This window comes from Miscanthus floridulus, chromosome 9, assembly GCF_019320115.1.
Source record: "Miscanthus floridulus cultivar M001 chromosome 9, ASM1932011v1, whole genome shotgun sequence".
Classification (NCBI taxonomy): Eukaryota; Viridiplantae; Streptophyta; class Magnoliopsida; order Poales; family Poaceae; genus Miscanthus; species Miscanthus floridulus.
The window spans coordinates 11271964-11293567 of record NC_089588.1 but is presented as its reverse complement, the minus strand read 5'-3'; the positions used below and the strand labels follow the sequence as shown (position 1 = coordinate 11293567).

At 44.3% G+C, this 21604-nt stretch overlaps 1 protein-coding gene and 1 long non-coding RNA gene across 2 annotated transcripts; both read left to right on the top strand.

Moving 5' to 3' along the window:
* Positions 1–16076: 16076 nt before the first annotated feature.
* On the top strand, positions 16077–17109 carry LOC136479227 (protein LEAD-SENSITIVE 1-like). The gene is made up of 2 exons (XM_066477161.1): positions 16077–16212; positions 16715–17109. Exons 1-2 carry the CDS (start codon positions 16077–16079, stop codon positions 17107–17109), a joined length of 531 nt encoding a protein of 176 aa, XP_066333258.1.
* Positions 17110–18810: 1701 nt separating this feature from the next.
* LOC136481350 (uncharacterized) lies at positions 18811–21032 on the top strand. The gene is made up of 2 exons (XR_010764678.1): positions 18811–19590; positions 20036–21032. It is a non-coding gene; the product is annotated as an uncharacterized lncRNA (long non-coding RNA).
* The last annotated feature ends 572 nt before the right edge of the window (positions 21033–21604 follow it).

Here is a 21604-nt window from a genome sequence, read left to right as displayed (position 1 = left end):
GATCCGATATTACCTTGCTGTGAGCATTTGACTTTGCGAGCACCGAGGAGATGATTGTTGTTTGTACTTACTGTGTGAAGAGATGTGGAGGATTGTTTCTTATTTGTAATTCTGAAGGTAATCCGTCAGAACTGGTGGCTATTTACTATCCAGGCAACAAGCTCTTTTGAAGGCCACTTTAAGCACCCACTTAGTTCTTTAGGTTTCGGGCAAATATCATTTGAAGGCCACTTTAAGCACCCAACTAGTTGTTTAGGTTTCGGGCAAATATCAGGGCTTCCTGATGATTGTTGTTTGTGAATTTAGGTTCCCCCCCTAAAATGTGTTGGTCAGGTAGTTTCTGCTCCTCATATGGTAGTCATGCTGAAAAGCTGAGGAAGCACCAAGTTCTTAATTGCCCCTAAGTGATGTGGTCATTTGGTTACTGATGTTGTGTGACATGTTCTTGTGCTCTAGAACAAACGTGGTGGGAGGATCCAGACATCCATTCCATTGCGACACCCTTAGACAGAGTTTGATCACCCTGAGGAAGGCAATGCTTTGTATGGTGAGTAGCTTTCTGGTACCAGGTCTTTTCTATGTGCTTGCTTGATAGCTGCATCCGTACACGTACGTTTTGCTATGTGTTTCCGGGCTTCTGATGGGGCATCTGAAAAATAAACTGTGAGGAGGCTGCATGTTTTTGATATATCAGGGAAGTAACAGAAAGTTCGCAATTGTTACAAAATTGATTTTTTCTGTTTCCTCCAAATAAGAATATTCTCTTCTCTACTAATACATGGTTGGCAGGGAAACAAAGAAGAATATTCAATGGGGAAAAAATGATAGTGTTTAGCATGCGTCATAGAGTAGAAGCCTGTTATTTTTAGAAAATGTTTTGGGTGTCAACTATGTGTCTAGTCTTCGCAAAGCAGCGCTAGCCTACTACGAACATAGATTGGCCTTAGTGTGATATCTCAGAAGCTTTTATTTAGCTCGCACTAAGGGCTTGTTTGGTTAAGAGCCTGGAGCAATTTTGCCTGGCCGGTCTGCTGCCTGTGCCATGTTTGGTTCGTGTCCTGGTTAGCTGCCTGTGCCAGGCAAGTGGATCCTCCGCCAAGCCATCAAAATCAAGCGCCTGAAATACGTGCCCAGGCACGGTTGCGAAAAAAAAAAATCAAGCGCCTGGTGCCTGCCCACGGAAGTTGCCTGAGCGAATAATGTTGTTTAGTTGGTTGACTACCTACGAAAATTATGAAACACATCTTAATGAACATTATTTCTATGTAAAAGCTTTGTCACTTATTTATCCTTTACTTAAACATATCGGGACTTTTTACTAGAAATATATTTCCTATTCAATCTTATTAAACGTGATTATCCAATATTAAACATGTGACAACAATTTTACTAAATTATATATTTTGGTTAATCAGATTATAAAATACATGTTAATTATACAAAGATAAATAAGAACACACATTAATTTAAGCATATTATAAATTAAGAAAATTCACTTATCTGTTTTTATTTTGTCACCGTATGTTTATTTGTGTATATTTGAGGTATTATTAATTAAGAAAATGAATTAATTACCTCTCCATTAGACAAGAAAATACATGATCTCTATTGATTAGCTTTCTCAGGCCAGGCTTCTAACCAAACCAATAACTCTCAACTTGCCTCGCCAGGCAGATTCTTTCAGAATTCCAGACAACTCTCAGGCAACACTTTTCTCCATGCAAGACATCCAGGCTTCCAACCAAACAAGCACGATAGGGTTCCATTCTTTTTTTATTTGACAAATTTGTCACATACAAAATGTTATAGTTACGTGCATCTTTTTTCTAGTTGTCACCTTAAGAATTGTTAAAAAAAGATGTCACCTTAGATGTCACGGCCAAAATCTAAAATAACGCTAATCAAATTATGTCATATCCAAAGTTACAAAATAAAATGATTTACCATATCTAATAGATCACGCATACATCAATTAGATCTAGAAAAAAGATTTTTATATCTAAAACTTTCCTTATTTATTCTATTTTATAAAATTAAAAATTAAATAAATATACATTTCACTTATTACCTCCTAGAAAGTAATAGATGATACCAATTATCCGATCTAATTAAATGAATGGATCGCAGTCATTTGGATGTACCACAGCAAGGGCCGGAGTGCTTTGGTGGGCTATTCCTGTGGGCTAAACTGAAGAGCTGTAGTGGACATTTTTTGGGCTCAACCTGGGCTGCAGCCCGCCCCAACACCCCCCCTCTGTCGCTGAACATCAGTTGATATTGTTGAGATATGATTTTTTTCACTATTGTCTCCGTGCTCATTGTTAGAGACGACGTTCTTACTCTTGGGATTTTTTGTTTGTTTGTTTGAAATAAAACATGGCGATGAATGTGTGTGTAATGTGTTCCGATCTACATGTGCTACGATCTCTCATCGTCTTGCACATGGTGACACCTTGCAGCGAGCCTGCGACTATGCATGTGAGCACGGAGGAGATGATCATCGCTAGTGCTTTCTTTTGTAAAGAGAATGAAGATGTGGAGGATTATATTATTGTTTCTTGTTTGTAAATCTAAAGCCGATTCGTTTAACTATACAGGCATATATAGGCAACAAGCTCTTTTGAAGACCACTTGAAGCACCCATTCTCCATTCAGTTGTGTTGATTTCATTGATGTCTGCAAATTCAAACGTGTATGCTTGAATTAGTTGTGTTGATTGGTGCTGTCTGCAAATTCAAACATACATGCTTGAATCATTTGGGCTTTGTCGGTGGGCCGATGGCCTTAGGCACTCCACAATGTTGTCTCCGAATGAAGCTAGAAAGGGAGGGAGAGATAGTTTAAGCATCACCTTTCTAGTCAAGAAGTGATGCATGTGTGGTCTGGGGCGGAGGAAGGGCCGGTGCTCTAGTAGAATCTCTAAGAGAAATATAAGCCTAAAATTTAATCCTATATAAGAGAAAAATGAGTGTAAAACTTACAATTCAATCCATTTTTTTAATCATTCCAGCATCTTTTGTCTAGTTCAACTCTCCTTATCTAGCTTGTCTGGCTCCGCCACCGTGTGTGGTTGTAACAAGGCTATGCATGAGCAAGAGGCCTTAGGTTCGGCCGGATCCTAGGAAATCCATGAGTGCGTTGTGTGTAGATGCCTCCTAAAAATGGTTATTTATTCCGCCATCAGGGGTTAACAAAGCATTTGCATATATTCTTGGCTCGACTGCAACCGCAAGCAAGCTAAGGGTCTGTTTGGTTCAGCTGTGAGTTGTGCAAAAACTGTTGTGAGCTATGTGCTGTGGAAAAGTTGTAACCTGTTTGGTTGAAACAACCAACAAACCTACCCCCTCTCTATCCAGGCACGGAGCCAGCGGTGGGTGGGGCTAGGGGGGCTCCAGCCCCCCCTACCGCTCGCGAGCAAGCGAAGCCTCGTAGAGCCGCCGTCTGAAATTTCAGCTGTAGATGTACAGGTAGGAGGGGCTGAGATTTGCTGAACCTCTTTTTCTTGCTAATTGCCGTTGTTTAGCCCCTCCTAATTTTTTTCCTAGCTTCGTCCCTGTCTCTATCTTCCTTGAAACAGCTATGAAACATCTCTCTATTTTCACCTATTTGGAAAAACAGAGAGCGGAAAGCAGAGTCCAATGTATTGCGAAAATTATAACATGCCAAAGTAGTTGCTTCTGAAGAAGCAGCTTCAGGTTCTACCCGTTTGGTTGGTGTTTTGCTTTTTGGTAGCAGAAGCACTTTTTAGAAGCTGAACCAAACACAACCCAAATATACTACTAAGCTTATAAAGGGAATTACGGCTGCCAAAAAAAGGCATAAAAGAACGACAGCATATACCACCATCAATTGATTAAGAATAAATTCACTTATGATAACCTAATACATGTAGGCTCAGGCCGTTAAGAATAAATTCTTTTATAATAACCCAATGCATAAAGACCAAGGTAAAGGTTTTCATAGGACTAGCATAAGAAACCTCTTGCCAGCCATGTCCGGCACATGATAACGTTATTGGGCCTCTCCAATAGGATGGCGATGTCGCCAGCAGACGTGAGGAGAGAGCGCAGCACAGGCACAAGCAGTGCTTCGGGATACGTGTGGAGAGAAGGTGTCCGAAAACATGTGAGACTAGCACTTCGCTTCACGTTACACGCTGTTTATTTGCATTGTTCATTCATCAAGTAAAATATTATTTTGGCTGGCGATGGTGCTACTTGTTGGAGGGAGTCTAGAACCCAGTAAAATATACTCTAACCATTAAAATAGTATAAACCTCATTGTTTAGAGGTTTTATAGAAAATGGTATCAATATTTTTATATCTAAATATATTTATTATAAAAAAATATTTTATGGTTAGTCTAATGATGTTTTATTACATATCATAAACATCAGTATTTTTATATAAGAGATCAAATTTAAGATTAATTAACTCATCGAAAAGTGAGATTTACATTGTTTCTGGATGGACTTGGACAGATCCTGCAGAATTCAACTTTTATAATGGTGTATTCTCTAAGTGAAAGATTCTGATGGCACCCCTGGTGGGCATTTGCAGAGTGGAATATATATATATGACATCGTCATCCGAATACATATGATCATTATATATGTAATCCTATCCAAATTGAAAGTTGTATCATTTTTCCTTTCAGTAAATTTCTCTACTAGGAGGAGCTTGCACATTTTTTTGTTATATATGGACAGGGGGTTGACAGTGTTGTCAAGCCGTATAGAACGGTGGCAGCTTAGACTCGGCGATCACATCGCTGCCTATACTTACTCCTATCATAGTAAGACCAATCGTTTTTATTAGTCCTACTATGCACCTTAATAATAGGTTCATTAGTCCTAAGCGTACATATATTTATATTAGAGTTAAATGCACCAGAAGTCCATTAACTTATGCGGGGGTTTCGATTAGGTCCATCAACTCTAAAAGTTGATTTCGGGGTCCATAAACTTTTTAATTGGTTCACCGCAGATTCATACCCCTTCGTTTGGACTTTAGATTCAACTTTCGAGTCTATAAACTATTTAAGTGGTTCACCGCAGGTCCATACCCTTCATTTGACCCTTAGATCTGACGTGATATGTGGAGTCAACAATCAGCATGGCATGAAATTTCCCAAACCCATGCTTATCCCTCATCAGCGCTGCCCTCCTTTCCAATCCCTCAAGCCTGACATCTGTGCCCCTTTACTTTATCTCTCGACAACAGCATTACCGGTCACTGAGCTCCCACTACCGTCGATGTTCCTCGCTTTGTGCTTCAGCTCTGTCCTAGAAATGAAATGAGCGTTATTGAGTCCGTCTCTGCCTCCTCTACGCTTTGCGCTCGTCACACAGAAGCCGTGTCGGAGCTCCTAGCCATCCTACTGTAGCTACCATGGTTGAGCTTTGAGCTCGCGTGCACCGCCATTCTTGTCGGTGTAGGCCATCACTGCTTCAACGAATGCACGGTTGAGTCTGCCGCAGTCCCCTCGTCCCCGCACACATGCAAAAAAGGAATTAAGGCTGCCAAAGAAAAGCATAAAGGAATGGCAACACAACCGTCAATTAGTAAGAATAAATTCATTTGTGATAACTCAATGCATAAATGCCTAGGCCGCTGAGAATAAATTAATTTATGATAACCCAATGCATAAAGGTCTAGATCGCTAAGAATAAATTCATTCGTGATAATCCACTGCATAAAGACCAAGCTAGACCTTAATAGGGCTGCCATAAGAAACCTCTTGTCGGCCGCGGCCAGCACATGATAACATTAAGGCCTCCTCCAATAGGGTGGCGACATTGCCAGCGGGCGTGGACGAGAGAGAAGGCACATACATAGGCAGGTGCTTCAGGAAATGTGTGGAGAGAGGGGGTGTGTGGAAACGTGCGAGACTAGCGCTTAACTTCGCGCTAGTGCACTGCTTTTTGCACTACTAACGAGTAAAATGTTATTACGGCTGGCGATGTCACTAACCGTTGGAGGAGGCCTATGTCTCAAACTCAGCCTCGGACAGATCATGCCAAATCCAAATATATGCGATCACTGTAGTATATACAACTTTCATGATGGCGTATTCTCTAAGTGAAAGATTCGGATGGGCCTTGGTCAGCATTTGCATAATCCAAATATATGGCATCCGTCATCTGAATAAATATGATCACTATATATATAACTTCCATCCGAATTGAAATTTGTATCATTTTGACTTCAATTACTTTCTCTAGTAGCTTGCACATTCTTTCTTATGGTGACATGGATCTGTCCCATATTCCTTGGGGACAGATCTTGGGTTTGCAGGGTCGGACTCGTAACATGAGTTCAACCATGATGGGTCGGGGTGGGCATAATTAACTAAAACCGAAGAACCAAACGGAACGAACCAGAACCGAAACCGAAAGAACCGGAACCAAAAAAATCGGTTCCCTATTCGGTTCCAGATATCAAGGAACCAAAATAACCGAAGAAAGTTCGGTTTCTACTCTCAGATAGCCGAATTAACTGAAACAACCAAAATACATGAATTGTGCTTCACTTACATGTATTTTCTACGATTATGTTTGGTTTATGTGTGATGTCTCATATTTAAACTAATGTATTGGTGTTACTATATTGATATTGTTCTCTTATCAATTATTATTATCTAAAATAGAGGTAGTGTTGCAAAATTTTTCTTTAGAACCTGCATATTTTTTGTTGTCTTAACCTCTGCTTAAAAGTTCAGTTAGTTCGGTTAGAACTGGAACCGAACCGAAAGCCCAAATGTTCGGTTCCTACAATTTCTCAGAACCGATCGGTTCCTATTTTCTAGGATCCGAATTTCTTCAAAAACCTAGGAACCGAACCAAAAACCGAATGCCCACCCCTAACGATGGGTGGTAGGACTGAAGATGGCATTGCTTCGCTTGGGAATGCCTATGGAGGAGACGTCAAGGTTGTGGAGGAGACCCGATGCCCTAGCTATCGCTGCGTAGGATTTTCTTTTCTATTCGATTAGCCCATGAGGCTTGTATCAAATTCGTATTTCTATATTATTTTAGGATGTAACAAGTTATTATACATTGTTTATTCATATATGGATGTGATACTATGCTGAGATGAGTTGATAGTTGTTCATTCTAGGACTACCACAATGGTACAGAGAGTGGGGTTCTTGGTAAGAGAACCCGGTACGTTTTAGTGCATGCGTCCATCTGAGAACTGATTTTCTTGGGACTTGGGACGTGAAGTCCCTATAATTTGGTCACCAACACATTGTCAACATATATTTTTGACTACTTGGTACCGAAGTTGTAGAGCTCGATGAAATATACAACTTTTGTAGTTGATGACTTTTTACATTGAGGCTGCTTAGAGTATACCAAATAAATACGCAATTCAAAGTTCACAGGTGAATACAAAAGAATAATATCCCTTATCTAGTGAAGAGGTGATGTATATGTGTGATGGTAAGAAGGCTATGCATGGAGCAAGAGGTCTTAGGTTCGGATCCTTGGAAACGCATGAGTGCGTCGTGCGTGTAGATGCCTCGTAAAAATGGCTCTTTATTCTGCCATCAAGGGGCACCAAAGCATTTGGATATATTCCTAGCCCGACTGCAAGGAAGCAGAATGTACTTTTCAAAGCATATAAAGGGAATTGAGGCTGCCAAAGAAAACCATAAAGGAATGGCATTACAGCTGTCAATTAGCTAAGAATAAATTCATATGTGATAGCCCAATGCATAAATGTCTAAGCCGTTGATAATAAATTCATTTGTGATAGCCCAGTGCATAAATGTCTAGGCCGCTGAGAATAAATTTATTTGTGATAGCTTGGTGCATAAATGTCTAGGCTGCTGAAAATAAATTCATTTGTGATAGCCTAATACATAAATGTCTAGGCCGCTAACAATAAATTCATTTGTGATAATCCAATGCATAAAGGTCAGGCTAAACCTTAATAGGGCTGGCATAAGAAACCTTCTGTCGGCCACGGCATGATAATATTAAGTCATCCTCAAATAGGGTGGCGATGTCACCGGCGGACGTGTAGGAGAGAGAAGGCACAGACGGAGACAAGTGCTTCGGGAAATGCGTGGAGAGAACGAGAGGGAGGGGGGATGTGTATGGAAACATGCAAGACCGACGCTTCGCTTCGCTTCGCTCTAGCACGCTATTTTTTCACCGTTCACGAGTGAATTATTATTTTGGCTAGCGACGTCGCTGTGCCTCCAACTCAGCCTTGGACAGATCATGCTGAATCCAAATATATATGCTGCCATCCGAATAAATACGATCACTGTACACAACTTTCATGATGGCGTGTTCTCTAAGCGAAAGATTCGGATGCGCCTTGGCTGGCATTTGCATAATCCTAATATATGCCATCCGTCGTCCAAATAATCATGATGGCTATATATATAGCTTCCATCCGAATCGAAAGTTGTACCATTTAGCCTTCAGTTAATTTCTATAGTAGCTTGCGCATTTTTCCTTATGGACAGGGGGGTGACGGTGGTCTCCAACCGTATAGAACGGAGGCAGCTCAGACCCGGCGATCATATCTATGCCTGGTTTTCAAAATCCGTCATTCCCTACTCTCATCATGGTAAGACCAATCGTTTTTATTAGTCCCATGCACCTTATTAGTGGAAGAAGCGCGCATTTATTAAGAGGGTGAGGTGAAGTTAGTTTAGTTTTGTCCTGAGTGCACGAATTCCGAGGAAGGTAGCAATTTTGCACTCTGGCTATGTTTCCCTGGTCGGTTTTGGGTCCGCGACCTAGTTAAGTTTATTAATCCTTTTTGTCTGTAGTAGTATATCTGAATGGAGGGATACCAATCTTTTTTAAGGCTGGCTAATTATTACTTCATTTCCATTCAATTAATCAATTAGGCTCTTTGGCTATATATATATATATATATATATATATATATATATATATATATATATATATATATATATATATATATATATATATATATAGGGAGAGGCTATTCAGTAGCCGGCTACAAAATAAGTTATTCTGTAGCCACCTCCAGTTACTATAATTTTATATACTAATTTACCGTAATGTCAATACATATTTATGATAGTTGGGTTACTATAACACATAGGGATATTTACCATAACATTATATTAAATCACTTAGTAAGGAGTTACTATAATCTGGTAAATTAACATAGTAATTATCGTAACTCAAAGTGGCCATAGAATAAGTTATTCTATAGCCAGCTGCAGAACAGTAGTTCTATATATATATATATATATATATATATATATATATATATATATATATATATATATAGGGAGAGGCTATTCAATAGCCGGCTACAAAATAAGTTATTCTGTAGCCACCTCCATTTACTATAATTTTATATACTAATTTACCATAATGTCAATACATATTTACGATAGTTGGGTTACTATAACACATGGGGATATTTACCATAACATTATATTAAACCACTTAGTAAGGAGTTACTATAATCTCATAAATTAACATAGTAATTATCATAACTCAAAGTGGCTACAGAATAAGTTATTCTGTAGCCAGCTACAGGATAGTAGTTCTATATATATATATATATATATATATATATATATATATATATATATATATATATATATATATAAGGCTATTCTGTAGCTGGCCATAGAATAACTTATTATATAGCCACCTTGATTTACGATAATGTTTGTACCAATTTACGATAACATGGATATGCATTTACGATACTCGTGTTAATACAACTCATGGTGATATGTACCATAATGTTATAGTAAATCACTTAGTAAAGAGTTACTGTAGTCTCGTAAATTAGCATAGTAACTATCATAACTCAAAGTGGTCACATAATAAATTATTCTATGGCCAGCTGCAGAACAGTAATTATATATATAACAGTAATTTGAGTGTTCAGGAATCTACGAAAGCGACGAGAAGGTCATCCACTTCAACTCCAGCGGCGTCGCCATCTGCTGCCTTGACCGCTTCCTGCGAGGGCAAGAACTTCGCCTCTTCGCCTACGCAGTGCCCCCGTGGTTCTATACCGCGAGCAATCATCATGCTCATCCTCAGGCCTGCTGCACCACGGAAGCTGAAGACCCCCCCGAGACGGTCTTGCGCCGCGCCAACGACCTGCTCCTCTACGGCTTCGGCCACTACAACCTTATAATTAATAACTGCATGAGCTTTGCCTTTTACTGCAAGACAGGGCGCTGTTACGATGATTTAGTAAAGCGCACGGTGGCAACTACTTCGAAAGCTACGACCTGCTTGTGCATACTTTGCATGCCATCAGGCGACGGGCCAGACTTGGACGGCCCAAACGGCAGCCCCGAAACGGCCAGAGTCGTACCTCCATCGCCACGGCGCAGGTCACCCGAACCGGCTAGAGACGAACTTCCACGGGTCAGGTTAGCCGAATGGCCGGGCGGAGTCCAACATCCAGTGCCAGACTTCGGTGAACCGGCAGCAGTAGGCGCGACGGCGGCAACAATATTAGGCGTGATTTGGTTTGTCTTCCGAAGCTTTATTCCCATCTAAATGGTTTAGTCCCTTTAGTCACTCAAAAGTGACTAGAGAGGACTAAAGGCCATTTAGTCCCATTTAGTCATAGTGTTCGGCTCCAAAGTGACTAAAATGGACTAATCTTATAGGGCACTTGGTCCATGTGTACATATCATATCGTATACTCCTACTCCTACGTAGACAATAAAACAGGCACCTTTATCATATACTCTTACATATATAGACAATAAAACAGGCACCCTGTATGGTGGGCTGTTTAATTTAATAGTATTATATTTGGTTGTCTGTAACCTGTTTAATGTATGTATACATGTATGTATGCATGCATGCATGCATGCATCTATGATCAAGGATAAATAAGATCGTTGTGTTGTGTGCTAGTATTTTGTTGTAAACTCAAAGGAATATGACAGCACATACGTCAACTCACGATAATATGATAAAACACTCAGCTTCATACATAAACGTAACCGAAAATGCTCGACTCAATTAATTTTGCATGAATAGACCATGGTCTGTACCCTATCATTACCGTGGTCTGAACAACCAAACACGAAATGGCACAATCCTACTATTTTATTTCTAGACCTTGTTTAGATTGAGGTTAGGAATCAGTATTTGGCACTGTAGCACTTTCGTTTGTATTTGACAATTATTATCTAATCATGGCCTAACTAGGCTCAAAAGATTCGTCTCGTAATTTACAATCAAACTGTGTAATTAGTTTTTTTTATCTATATTTAATACTCCATACATGTGTCAAAGATTTGATGTGACGGAGAGAGAGCGAAAAAACTTGCAATCTAAACCAGGCTCTCAACTCAAAACCTCCACGTGGATAAGGCTCTCTAGACAAGCAGTACAGGATAACAATGACACAGGGTCCCATCCCGTGCGCTCGGCAAATGGCTCGCCTCGGTCCGCCGCTACCGCCGACCATGAGCACAAGTCGCGCAGGCCATCAGCCATCGCCGCGCTGCTCCTACACTGCACGCATGGCGTCACTGCGCCGACGACGACGTGCTAGCGCTCCGGCCGCCGCCCAAGGCCCTCCTGCTCGGCACCAGGACGTACAGACACCGCCGCGCCGTCCCTCGCTCTGCTCTATCTCTTTCTCTGCTGCGTGCGAGGCGAGAATGAAGCCTCGCCGGTCGAACGCCGTCCGCCCCAAGCCCAAGTGCTGAACGCCCGGCCACGTCGCGCAGGCAAGTGGCCGAACGCCACGCCATCTCGCTGACACCCCACGCGGGCAGCCACAACAAAGCCACCTCCTCTCTCTCCCACATTTGCGTGAACGTGGTGTACATAGACCAGAGAAGGGAGCACATAGTCCGTAGCATAGTGCAAGAGCCGGTTCATAGAATAGTGGAGCTGGCCGAAAACCAACCAGCCCTGGCCCATACGTCAGCTGCAAGGACGAGTAAGGAGCTGCGAGGTGCACACGGGAGACCAAACGAGCCCTTTCGATCTCCTTTCTAGAAAATTCCTACAAATATTAGAGCCACTCCAGAGCCTACCCAAATTTTCCCACATATGTTCCATTTTTCAGAACTCCAGAAATAATTTCCAAAGTCCTTCCCAAACACCTTTTTCCGTAAACCCTAGAAAACTCATATCTCCACCATTCCAACTTCAAACCCCTTTATTCTTCCACTAAAAATCAATCCCTACACACCCATATCCTTTTCATATTTTTTTGTGCCCAATTCAATTCTAGTTTATTTCATTTTCCGTTTCTTTTATTCGCGTTTGGTTCGCCTTTTTCTAGAACAGAGAAGCTAACCCCTAGTTGCACCCATCCACACTAACACCTCTTAGGACTTCGCGTATGCGTGTACATTATGACACGTACACTAATACTTGAATATACACACGCCCCACATAGAATAATAGGCCGCACACATACATAGGTATACCCTGTGAGTATATATACACAGCACTTATGTACGCACATAGCGCCATCCCTGTGTATGGCTAACCTTTTCCTAACCCCTAACCCTAGGCATATACATATGCTTATACGTATGTGCGCTGCTAACCCTAGCCACCACCCAAGCTAACCTAACCCTGCCCCCCCCCCCCCCCCCCCCCCCGCTTAGCCTATACCCTTTGTATGTGTATATGGATGCATATGCTCGTGCTTAATAACCACCTAACCCCATCTTCATATATATGTATACATATACGTGAACTCGCCTAGCTAACCTCGCCAAACCCCCGTGTGAATCTATAGAAGTCAGTCAAGTCATTTATGATGACTTGATCAGGCTTTCTCTTCAGGTTCACGTAATAGTAAAAGATAATAACGTGGTCTGGTTTTCGCTAGAAAACCTCGCCACTTTAACCTAGTCCGTAGGAACCACACCTTGTTGAATGGAGATTCTCCATTCAATCTTCCTTCAAATTGACATAGTAATGATAGCCTTAGAAGTAAATCACGCTAACCAGTAGGACAAACCTATCTAGAACCCTTTTCCTTTCTTTTTTCGAGTTCGTTTGGTTGTGTCTTGCTTGTTTTCCTTGCTTGGTGTTTTCTTTGCTTGCCGACGCTAGACAGCATAGGATAGAAGACGTGGGAGAACCTAAAGGAGCCTGGAAGCACGGTTACATGAAGATGGAGAAGCAAGAAGCACAGAAGACATGATCTCACAATAAGGATATAATCGCGAGCGAGCGGAGGCAAGTCCTAACTCCACCCCTTTCCACCAGCGCCATGTTTTGCCACCTCCACCATAAAACCTACCACTTTATATTTTACCCATAATTTAATAAACTTAATTTACACCATATATCCCTCTCTCTCTCTCTCTCTCTCTTTATGTGTTTGTGAGAATAAATGTTTATGAGATTCTAATGGAATGAAAGTGCATAAGACATGAGCTGTAATAATGTTAAATGGATATAATCTTGTGAACTAAAATTTGCTTCCGACGGGAGCGAGTGGGGGTATTTCACGTGGTGTGGATTACCTCGACAGGTTTGCCTAGTGAGGGTTCCTATAGGAGATACTGACTTCGGTTTCATTTGACATCTCGCCTATCCAGAAACCCGTACAGCCACATGTCTATATGGGTAGACTTGGTCTCACAGCCCCTTAGGTAGAAGTACAACTACTACTAGGAGGCCGGAGTGGCAACGGACTATTAGGACACAGTTGCTAAGTGATCTTCCATGGTCTGTTCGACATGTATGCTAAGTGATCTTCCATGTAAAATTATTGTTTGTGCCGTGTGCGAGCACCATTTATTAATTGGATGCTATGTGTTCTTCCAAACTTTGCGAGGGTCCGGAGGGGTGTGTGTATGAAGAGACTCCACCACCACCGGCGGCTGTCCCAGTGCGTCCGCCATGGTGCACTCGCGGGACAGAGGGTGGCTAGGTGCCACGATGTCGCCGATGCTGGAGCCGTCGCTCTCAACATCGTCATTCATGAGGTTGTGAAAAGAGGCGGGAGCGTAGTCCGCCATCCCCACGAATTCGGATGTGAGAGGGGGTGGCGCCAGCATCTTTCGGAGCCCTCATGCATACACGTCCGTGGGGGACGCGAGGCCATAGGGGAACCGGTTGCACGACGGTCGCGGCAGGGACAACGAGGTCCCTCCGGAGAATCAGTGGAAAATAGTAAATAGTGAGTAAATAACAAAGTGTACGTTACTCACAGTTGGGTTTGAGCTCTGCGTGGGCTCGGAGCGAAGTGCAGGCGCCTCGTCATTGAGGTCGCCGGGAGTCCCGGAGCCGACGAAGGACGCCCCTCCGACGGGCGCCGGAACAAGTGCCTCCTCTCGAAGGCGAAGCACGCCGAGCCGTTCGGCGACGAAGTCCAGACTTCCGAAGAGGAAGGCCTTGGACGGCTCGAAGATGGGTGGAACCCACATTCCAACAGGTGGGAATGTGGGAAACTCCAGTGAGCCAAATCGAGTCGTATCGCTTGAGCCCGCCATGGCTAAGGTGGCGGAAAGGTTGGCCATCCGATGACCAAAAGTGTGAACGTATGGCGTCCTCCCCACGGACGGCGCCAACTGTCGGTGCAGAAAGTGACCAACACGTAAATATTTGTAGTTTTGTCGTATGTTGTGATCGGATGTGGCCTAACACTCAATGACACAGGGTTTATATTGGTTTAGGTTATGTGCCCTACGTCCAGTTTGAGTCAGTCGGAGACTTTATTCCTGAGCCCAGGTGCTCAAAGTTGGCTGTGGGGTTACAAACGAGAGGGAGTAAGATGGGAGTGCAAGAGGTCCGGTCAGACTCTAGACCGAAGGGCCGAGAGAGACGGGAGCTCCTACGTGCGCTAAGTATTTGAGCGTGTGCTCTGTTGGAATCGTTCGAATCATAGGTTGTTCGATCCGCTGGTGTTCGAATCGTCTGTCAATCGATTGTCCTCCTTCTAGAGAGAGCGCATCCCCTTTTATAGATGAAGGGGACGGCTTTACAAGAGAGAGTATGAGAGGAAGAGTGTGTGTGTGCTACCTAGTCTTGTTGCCCACGCCGTCAGGTACAAGGCGGTTTGTCGACGCCCACAACACTGTTGATGCCAGATGCATGTGATAGGCTCCATCATGATCTTCTGGTATGGCCGATGTCGGCGCCTACCATATTGTAGGATAATTGTCGGCGCCCATAACACTATTAGTGTTCTGACATGTCTGGATGACATGACCTGACAGTACTGTTCGGCAGGTGTAAAGGGTACGGTCCTTGATATTGCGGTTGACTGGAGCGTCCTGCCTTACTTGCCCTGTCCGTTTCCTGGGTCTTCACTAAGCGGGCGTCCCCGGTCGGTCGTTCCCCAGTCGGCTCCGGCCTCCCGTTCGAAGAAGAGCTATAAGCAGAGGTTCGGTGTGTTCCCGGTCGGGGGAAGCGAGTCAGAGTCGGAGGCGAGCGTCGTCCCTTCTTGGCCAGGCCTTCCGGGCGGAGAGGCGGGTTGGAGTCGGAAGCGAGCGCCAGAGTCGGAGGCGAGCCGGCCAGGCCTTCCGGTCAGAGAGGCGGGCCGGAGTCAGAAGCAAGCGTCGTTCCTCCTTGGCCAGGCCTTCCGGTCGGAAAGGCGGGCCGGAGTCGGAAGCGAGCGTCGTTCCTCCTTGGCTAGGCCTTTCGGTCGGAGAGGCGGGCCGGAGTCTGAAGCGAGCGTCAGTCCTCTCTTTGGCCAGGCCTTCCGGTCGGAGATCGCCCTTCTAGCCTGTCATTAGGTTTTAGGGCCGGCCCAGGAGTTTTGCGTCGTTCGCAACGTCGTCTGCTGGGCCAAGCTTTTGCTGGGAAGCAGGTCCCTGAGGGACCCCGGGTTTATGAACCCGACAAGGCCCGACGTGATCGGCTGGGCTCGTCAGCGAGCACCCGCGACCTTGCTGGCGGTTGGGGTCGTCAGCAGGCAGCCACGGATCGCATGAGGAAGGGAGCAGGATCGCTAGTGGCTGGGCTCGTCAGCAGGAGGTGGGAGAAGGGAAAGGCATCGAGCAGCAGCCTGGCTCCTTGCTGCTGTGAGGCGTCGTGGGGGAGGTGTTGTGGTCCCTCACGGTGGTCAGCGGCTTGCAGCACAGCCAAGCGGGGAGTCACGGAGGGGAGGGGAGCGATGCCGCGGAGGGGAGGGGAGCGACGAGTCGCAAGGGCCGGGGGTGTCGTGCGCTGCTACGCCGTCACGGAGGAGACCGAGGCAGCCACAGATCGCATGAGGAAGGGAGCAAGATCCACGATCAACGTGTCTCGCGGCAATCTTTCCTACTGGGCGATCGCGGGATCAATGTGGCCCCACCTGGCGGCGCAGATAGACGCACGAATAGTAGGCCGATCTACCTTCCTTCTATGGCGGTGATTACCTTCCTTCCTTCTATTTGGCGGTGGTTACCTTCCTTCAATTTCGCGGAGACGCACGGCGCGTGGAGAAACTACGAAGCCACTGGAGCGCATCCGGAGATGCATGGGAGCGAGCGGCTTTGATGTCGCACATGTGGACGGAATAGTTATGAATGTTTGAGTTGTAGAGATTAAAAAGAAAAGAGGGTCGTGGAGGTTAGGTTAGTTTAGTTTTGTCCTGATGGAGTGCACGAATTCCGAGGTATGTAATGTTGGCGTTGTACACGAGCGATTTTGCACTCGGGCGTTGCTGTTGGCAGGATTTGGTTGTGGGACCGCGACCTAGTTAATAATTAAACAAAAAGTAGTAATTCTTTTGTGTCTCTCTCTCTATTAACTTGATGAGTGTACATACAGGAATCTACGAAAGTGACGACAAGGTGATCCACTTCACCATCGATTCAGCGCAGTCCGCCGCCTCTGACTTCACTAGCTTTTCAGCGTCGTCCTCCTCCTTTCAGTTCTGCTCGAAGTGCCGCGAAGCTATGCGTGAAGGCGGTGTTGTCGCCTGCTGCCTTAACTGCTTCCTAGAAGGAAATAATCTTTGCCTCTTCGCCTACTCGGTGCCTGCGTGGTTCTGTAGCATGAGCAATATTGGTGTTCAAGACACCTGCTCCATGGAACCTGAAGACACCCCCGAGACGGTCTTGCGCCGGGCCAACGACCTGCTTGCCCACGGCTTCGGCACTTATGACCTTGCGCTCAATAACTGCTTCGACTTTGCTTTTTACTGTGCCGTCCTAGGATTTTGAGGGCCTCTAGCGAACTTGTCGCGACGGCCTCTCTCGACAAATGTTTCTTAGGTAACGTTCTAAAATTCTAACACCTAACCTAAATTACAAGAAAAACATAACTATATGAGTATAAAGTACTAGACAAAAATTGAACAAGGAAAAAAAACCTAGGGCCCAGACAATTTGGATATGAACTTATTCAGAACTAAGATTCACAAATCACAAAAAGGACAGAAGGCAATAACCAAGATCAGATGTCGTCGTCTTCGTCGAGCCCTGCTTCAGCTGCCTGGTCGCCGCCGTCGTCTGGAACGCCGTCGTCTGGCTTCTGGAAGACTAGAACTCGAGCATCGGTGTCTCGGTGATTTGCGCTGGTGATCGCGTGGTGAACTGGTGATCGGCGTTGCGTCTCTCGCAGTCTCCCGTCTCGCCAGAAGTCTGGAAGTCGCGACTCGCGATCGCTATGTGCGGGTGTTGACGGCTCGGCTCCTTGCCTGCCGGAAAGAAAGAGGCCGACGACTCCTTTTGCTGATGGGCCGCTGCATCTTCTCATTAATCTTAAATCATAATGGACTATAGCTAAAGTGTATGGAGTATTATATACTTGGGCTTGGGCCCCCCGTCCCGCGAGGGCCCTCGGCCGTCGCACCTCCTGCCCACCCCTTAGGGCCGGCACTGGTGATAAGTCATGACTGAAAATACTGTTCGTTGATTTGTTGTGAGAGAAAAATACTGTTCATTGACTGAAAAAGTACAACTTATAAGCCAAACGAACAGGGCAACACAGGACGCCGTTATCGTTTAAAACTAGAGTTCCTTCTTGACCCCTCGGTGTCTCTGCGAGACGTGAGCCGCCCCCCGGTATGTACAATCATGTAGATATAGCCATACGGCTCTTGTCTACCATATCATATAGTACTAGTACATAGACAATATGAAAAACACCTTATACTTGAGCTGTCGTCTAGTTTTTGGTTGTATGCAAACTGTCTAGTCTGATAAACACTCAGTTTCACACATGACCTCCTGTAACTGAAAATGATCAACTCAATTTTACATAAATATATAGATCATGGTCTGTATCCTATAGCATTGTCACGCTCTGAACAAGCAAACACAAATGGCACAAATCCTACTGCTTTTTTTTTTTTCTTCTAATTCAGTGACTGAGGGGGTGTTTAGTTCCAACAAAATCCAAACTTTGACACTATGTAAAAAGAAGATTTTCCGTCACATTAAACTTGCGGTACATATATGGAGTACTAAATGTTGGCGAAATCAAAAACTAATTACACAGTTTGGTTGTACTTTGCGAGACGAACGTTTTGAGCCTAATTAGTCAAAGATTGGACAATTATTACCAAATACAAACGAAACGCTACAGTGCGCTACAGTGCGCAGCAGGAAAACCGGCGGCGCCAACTCTGCCCAACTAAACAAGGGCTGAATCCAATTCAAAACCTCCAGGAGGGAGGATGAGACTAGCTCCAGGAGGTTCCATCGCGATCTTCTGGTATGGCCGATGTCGGTGTCTACCATATTTAATACTGTAGCACTTTCATTTGTATTTGACAATTATTATCCAATCATGATTTAACTAGGCTCAAAAGATTCGTCTCATAATTTACAATTAAACTATGTAATTAGTTATTTTTTTATCTATATTTAATACTCTATATATATGTCAAAGATTTAATATGACGAAAAGAGAGTGAAAAAACTTGCAATCTAAACGAGGCCCCCGTCCCCGTGACACGAGCGACATTTATTCCCCAATCCTGCCGCACCATGATTCCTCTTCACCCACCTGCGTGATCCACGCATTCCATGCTTTCATCGCCGACCAGGAGAGCGCCGCCTTGCGCTCCATCCGCGCGCCGCGGATCTTGGTGAAGTCGAGCTAGTAGTCCGTCGCCACCGCACCGCCGAGCTCCCAGCCGCTGAACGCCGGCACCGACGGCCGCGCGGAGGTCGCGGCGGCCGGCCTCGCCTCCATTTTGCTTCGCCATTGACGTACGACGAACTAGACCTGTGCTCCTCTCCCATCCTCAAATCCTCCTCTCCCGTCCTCAAATCCCGCAGGCGGCGGCCCCGGGCAGAGCTCTCTGGCCGGCGGTGGGGTGGAGCTCCTTGTCCTCCCGGCCTTCTCCTCTCCCCTCTCTAGATTCCGCAGGCGGCGGCCTCGGGCCGAGCTTTCCGGCCGGCGGCGGGCCGGAGCTTCTCAGCCGGTGCTCTCCTGGCCTTCTCTCCCCTCCTCAGATCCCGCGGGATGTGGCCATGGTCGGAGTTCTCCGGCTCCCCCGGCCGGCGTGTGTCGGGTAGGCTACCAGATGCAACGGTGGTCTGCCCTCCAGTCACGGTGATCTCCACCTCCAATGGTGGAGCACGGCCCCAGTAGGTGCTGGGGCATCGAGACCTGCTGCTTGGCGGCGATGCAAATCAGGATATCAGGATGGCAGTCTCTACCACCGCCACGGACGACGCCGCGGTCAGCGGCAGGTCAGTGACCGCCCCTATCCCTAGTAGGGTATTTCTTTTATGTTTGACTGGTGAAAACCTGCTCGTATGCTCATGTAGCAAGATCGATGGGATTTTAACATGCTCATTTGCTCATGTAGCAAGACCGACGGGAATGATTTCTCTGTCCGTCAATCAGCCATCTCTTATGCATTGTGCTTCACTTCTATATTCTATCAAGGAGTTTTCCTTCTGAATGTTCTAATTGATAATGGGAATGTGTGTATTCGGCTAGAGAAAATGATGAATATATTCAGATCTCATTTTATTACTGAACTTGAGTTCTTAGCTTAGTTGTGTTACAGAATTCGATTTTTATAATAATTTATTATTTGAACATACAAGTAGCAAGAAGGATCATGTGAGTGCACGATACAGGCTTCGCCTGGGAATGATGATGGACATTTGCCATTTTTTCTTTGTGCAGATTGATCTGAAGTCATGCATGTACCAACGTCAACGTTCACAGCAACCTCGGCTGATGCACTTTCATATCATATTTTATATGCATCTGAATTTAGTATTTTGTTTCATGTATAATTATCAAAGTGTTCTAGTCACTTCCTCAGTTTTATACTGTAGCGATGGCATTCATACAGCTCTAATGAAATAGTAAGATCATAAATCTTCGTCCGTACCTTTTTTTCCCCCAACAAGATCTGAGATCAAATCCCAATTTCTTTTTGCATTTGCTACCTGTAGAGCAGTAAATTTGGACATATAGCTGATATGTGTAAAGGACTAGTACATGGAACACCAATATAGTTCTGCAAAGATTGATTTCATGTTTGATGACTTGAATACTTCATATACTGAGTCATAGTTGCTTACAAGCTCTTTCTAAAAAATAGCTTGATACGAGTAATTATGCCTTTTTACTTGACATTCCTTTGATTACCACAGTGCAATGAATGTGATCCCAACTGTATCTTGGATGGTTTTCTGAAGATGTTGCTGGCCTGTTTAGTTGGTCCGAAGAGCATTATATTTGTGCTTCCATTTACTTAAATGCACATTTTCAGCCTTTTAGGCATTTCAAAGGATCATATTATTATTTATATTGCTCTTATTTTTGGTGATTTCAGGCAATGTCATGTCCCGGCTAGGAGCGAACACGAATGACCTACTAATCTTAATTTCATTACTGGCCAGATTCCATGCCCCGTTGTAACGACAATCCAGCTCCCATATATGTATCTCCTTAATTCGTCCTAGCTCTAGCTGCCACCTGCATGGATCCATCCGGTCATCATCATTGGAGGCTAGAGATGTAATATTTGGAGGCTAGAGATTCATCATTATTTACGTAGTGTGTGATCATCTTGTATTTGGTTCAATTGTTCATGCAATATTGATGTAGTAGTATCTTCACTTTGATGATAATTCGATGATTATTGATGTATAATACAAACACATTTTTGACAGTGAGATGTTTGATTTTAAAACGTATTTTTATGTGGTTGTGTCAAGTTGGGTACAAACATTTTATACAATTTTACCCATGTGTGGCTTGCTAGAAAAAACAATACTCCTCTATTAGTGTGTCTGGTATTGCACTAAAATTACTACCGCGGGCTTCGCTAGAACAAATTTGTAGATGAGGAGAAGTTTCTGCACAAAAATTATTATTGCGGGCCTCGTCTGAATAAAACCGTGCAAATTCTTGTTTATGGCTGCAAAAAGCCTATGTGTTTATGGTCGCAAAAAAGTTTTCTACTCAAAAAATACTACTGCTGGCCTTGCCATAATAAAAACGGGCCGGGGCCAATCCGATGTGTTTACACGTATAAATTACTACTGCGGACCTCACTGGATTAAAAACTGGGCTAGTCTGTTTCTGCATAAAAATTACGACTGTGGACCTCAATGGAATAAAACAGGGCTAATCCTATGTGTTTACAGTTGTGGAGAAGTTTATGCACCAAAATTACTGCTGCAAGAGCGCGTCAGAGTACAATACTGACTATTTGCGACACAAACAAATTTTCGGTGAGGT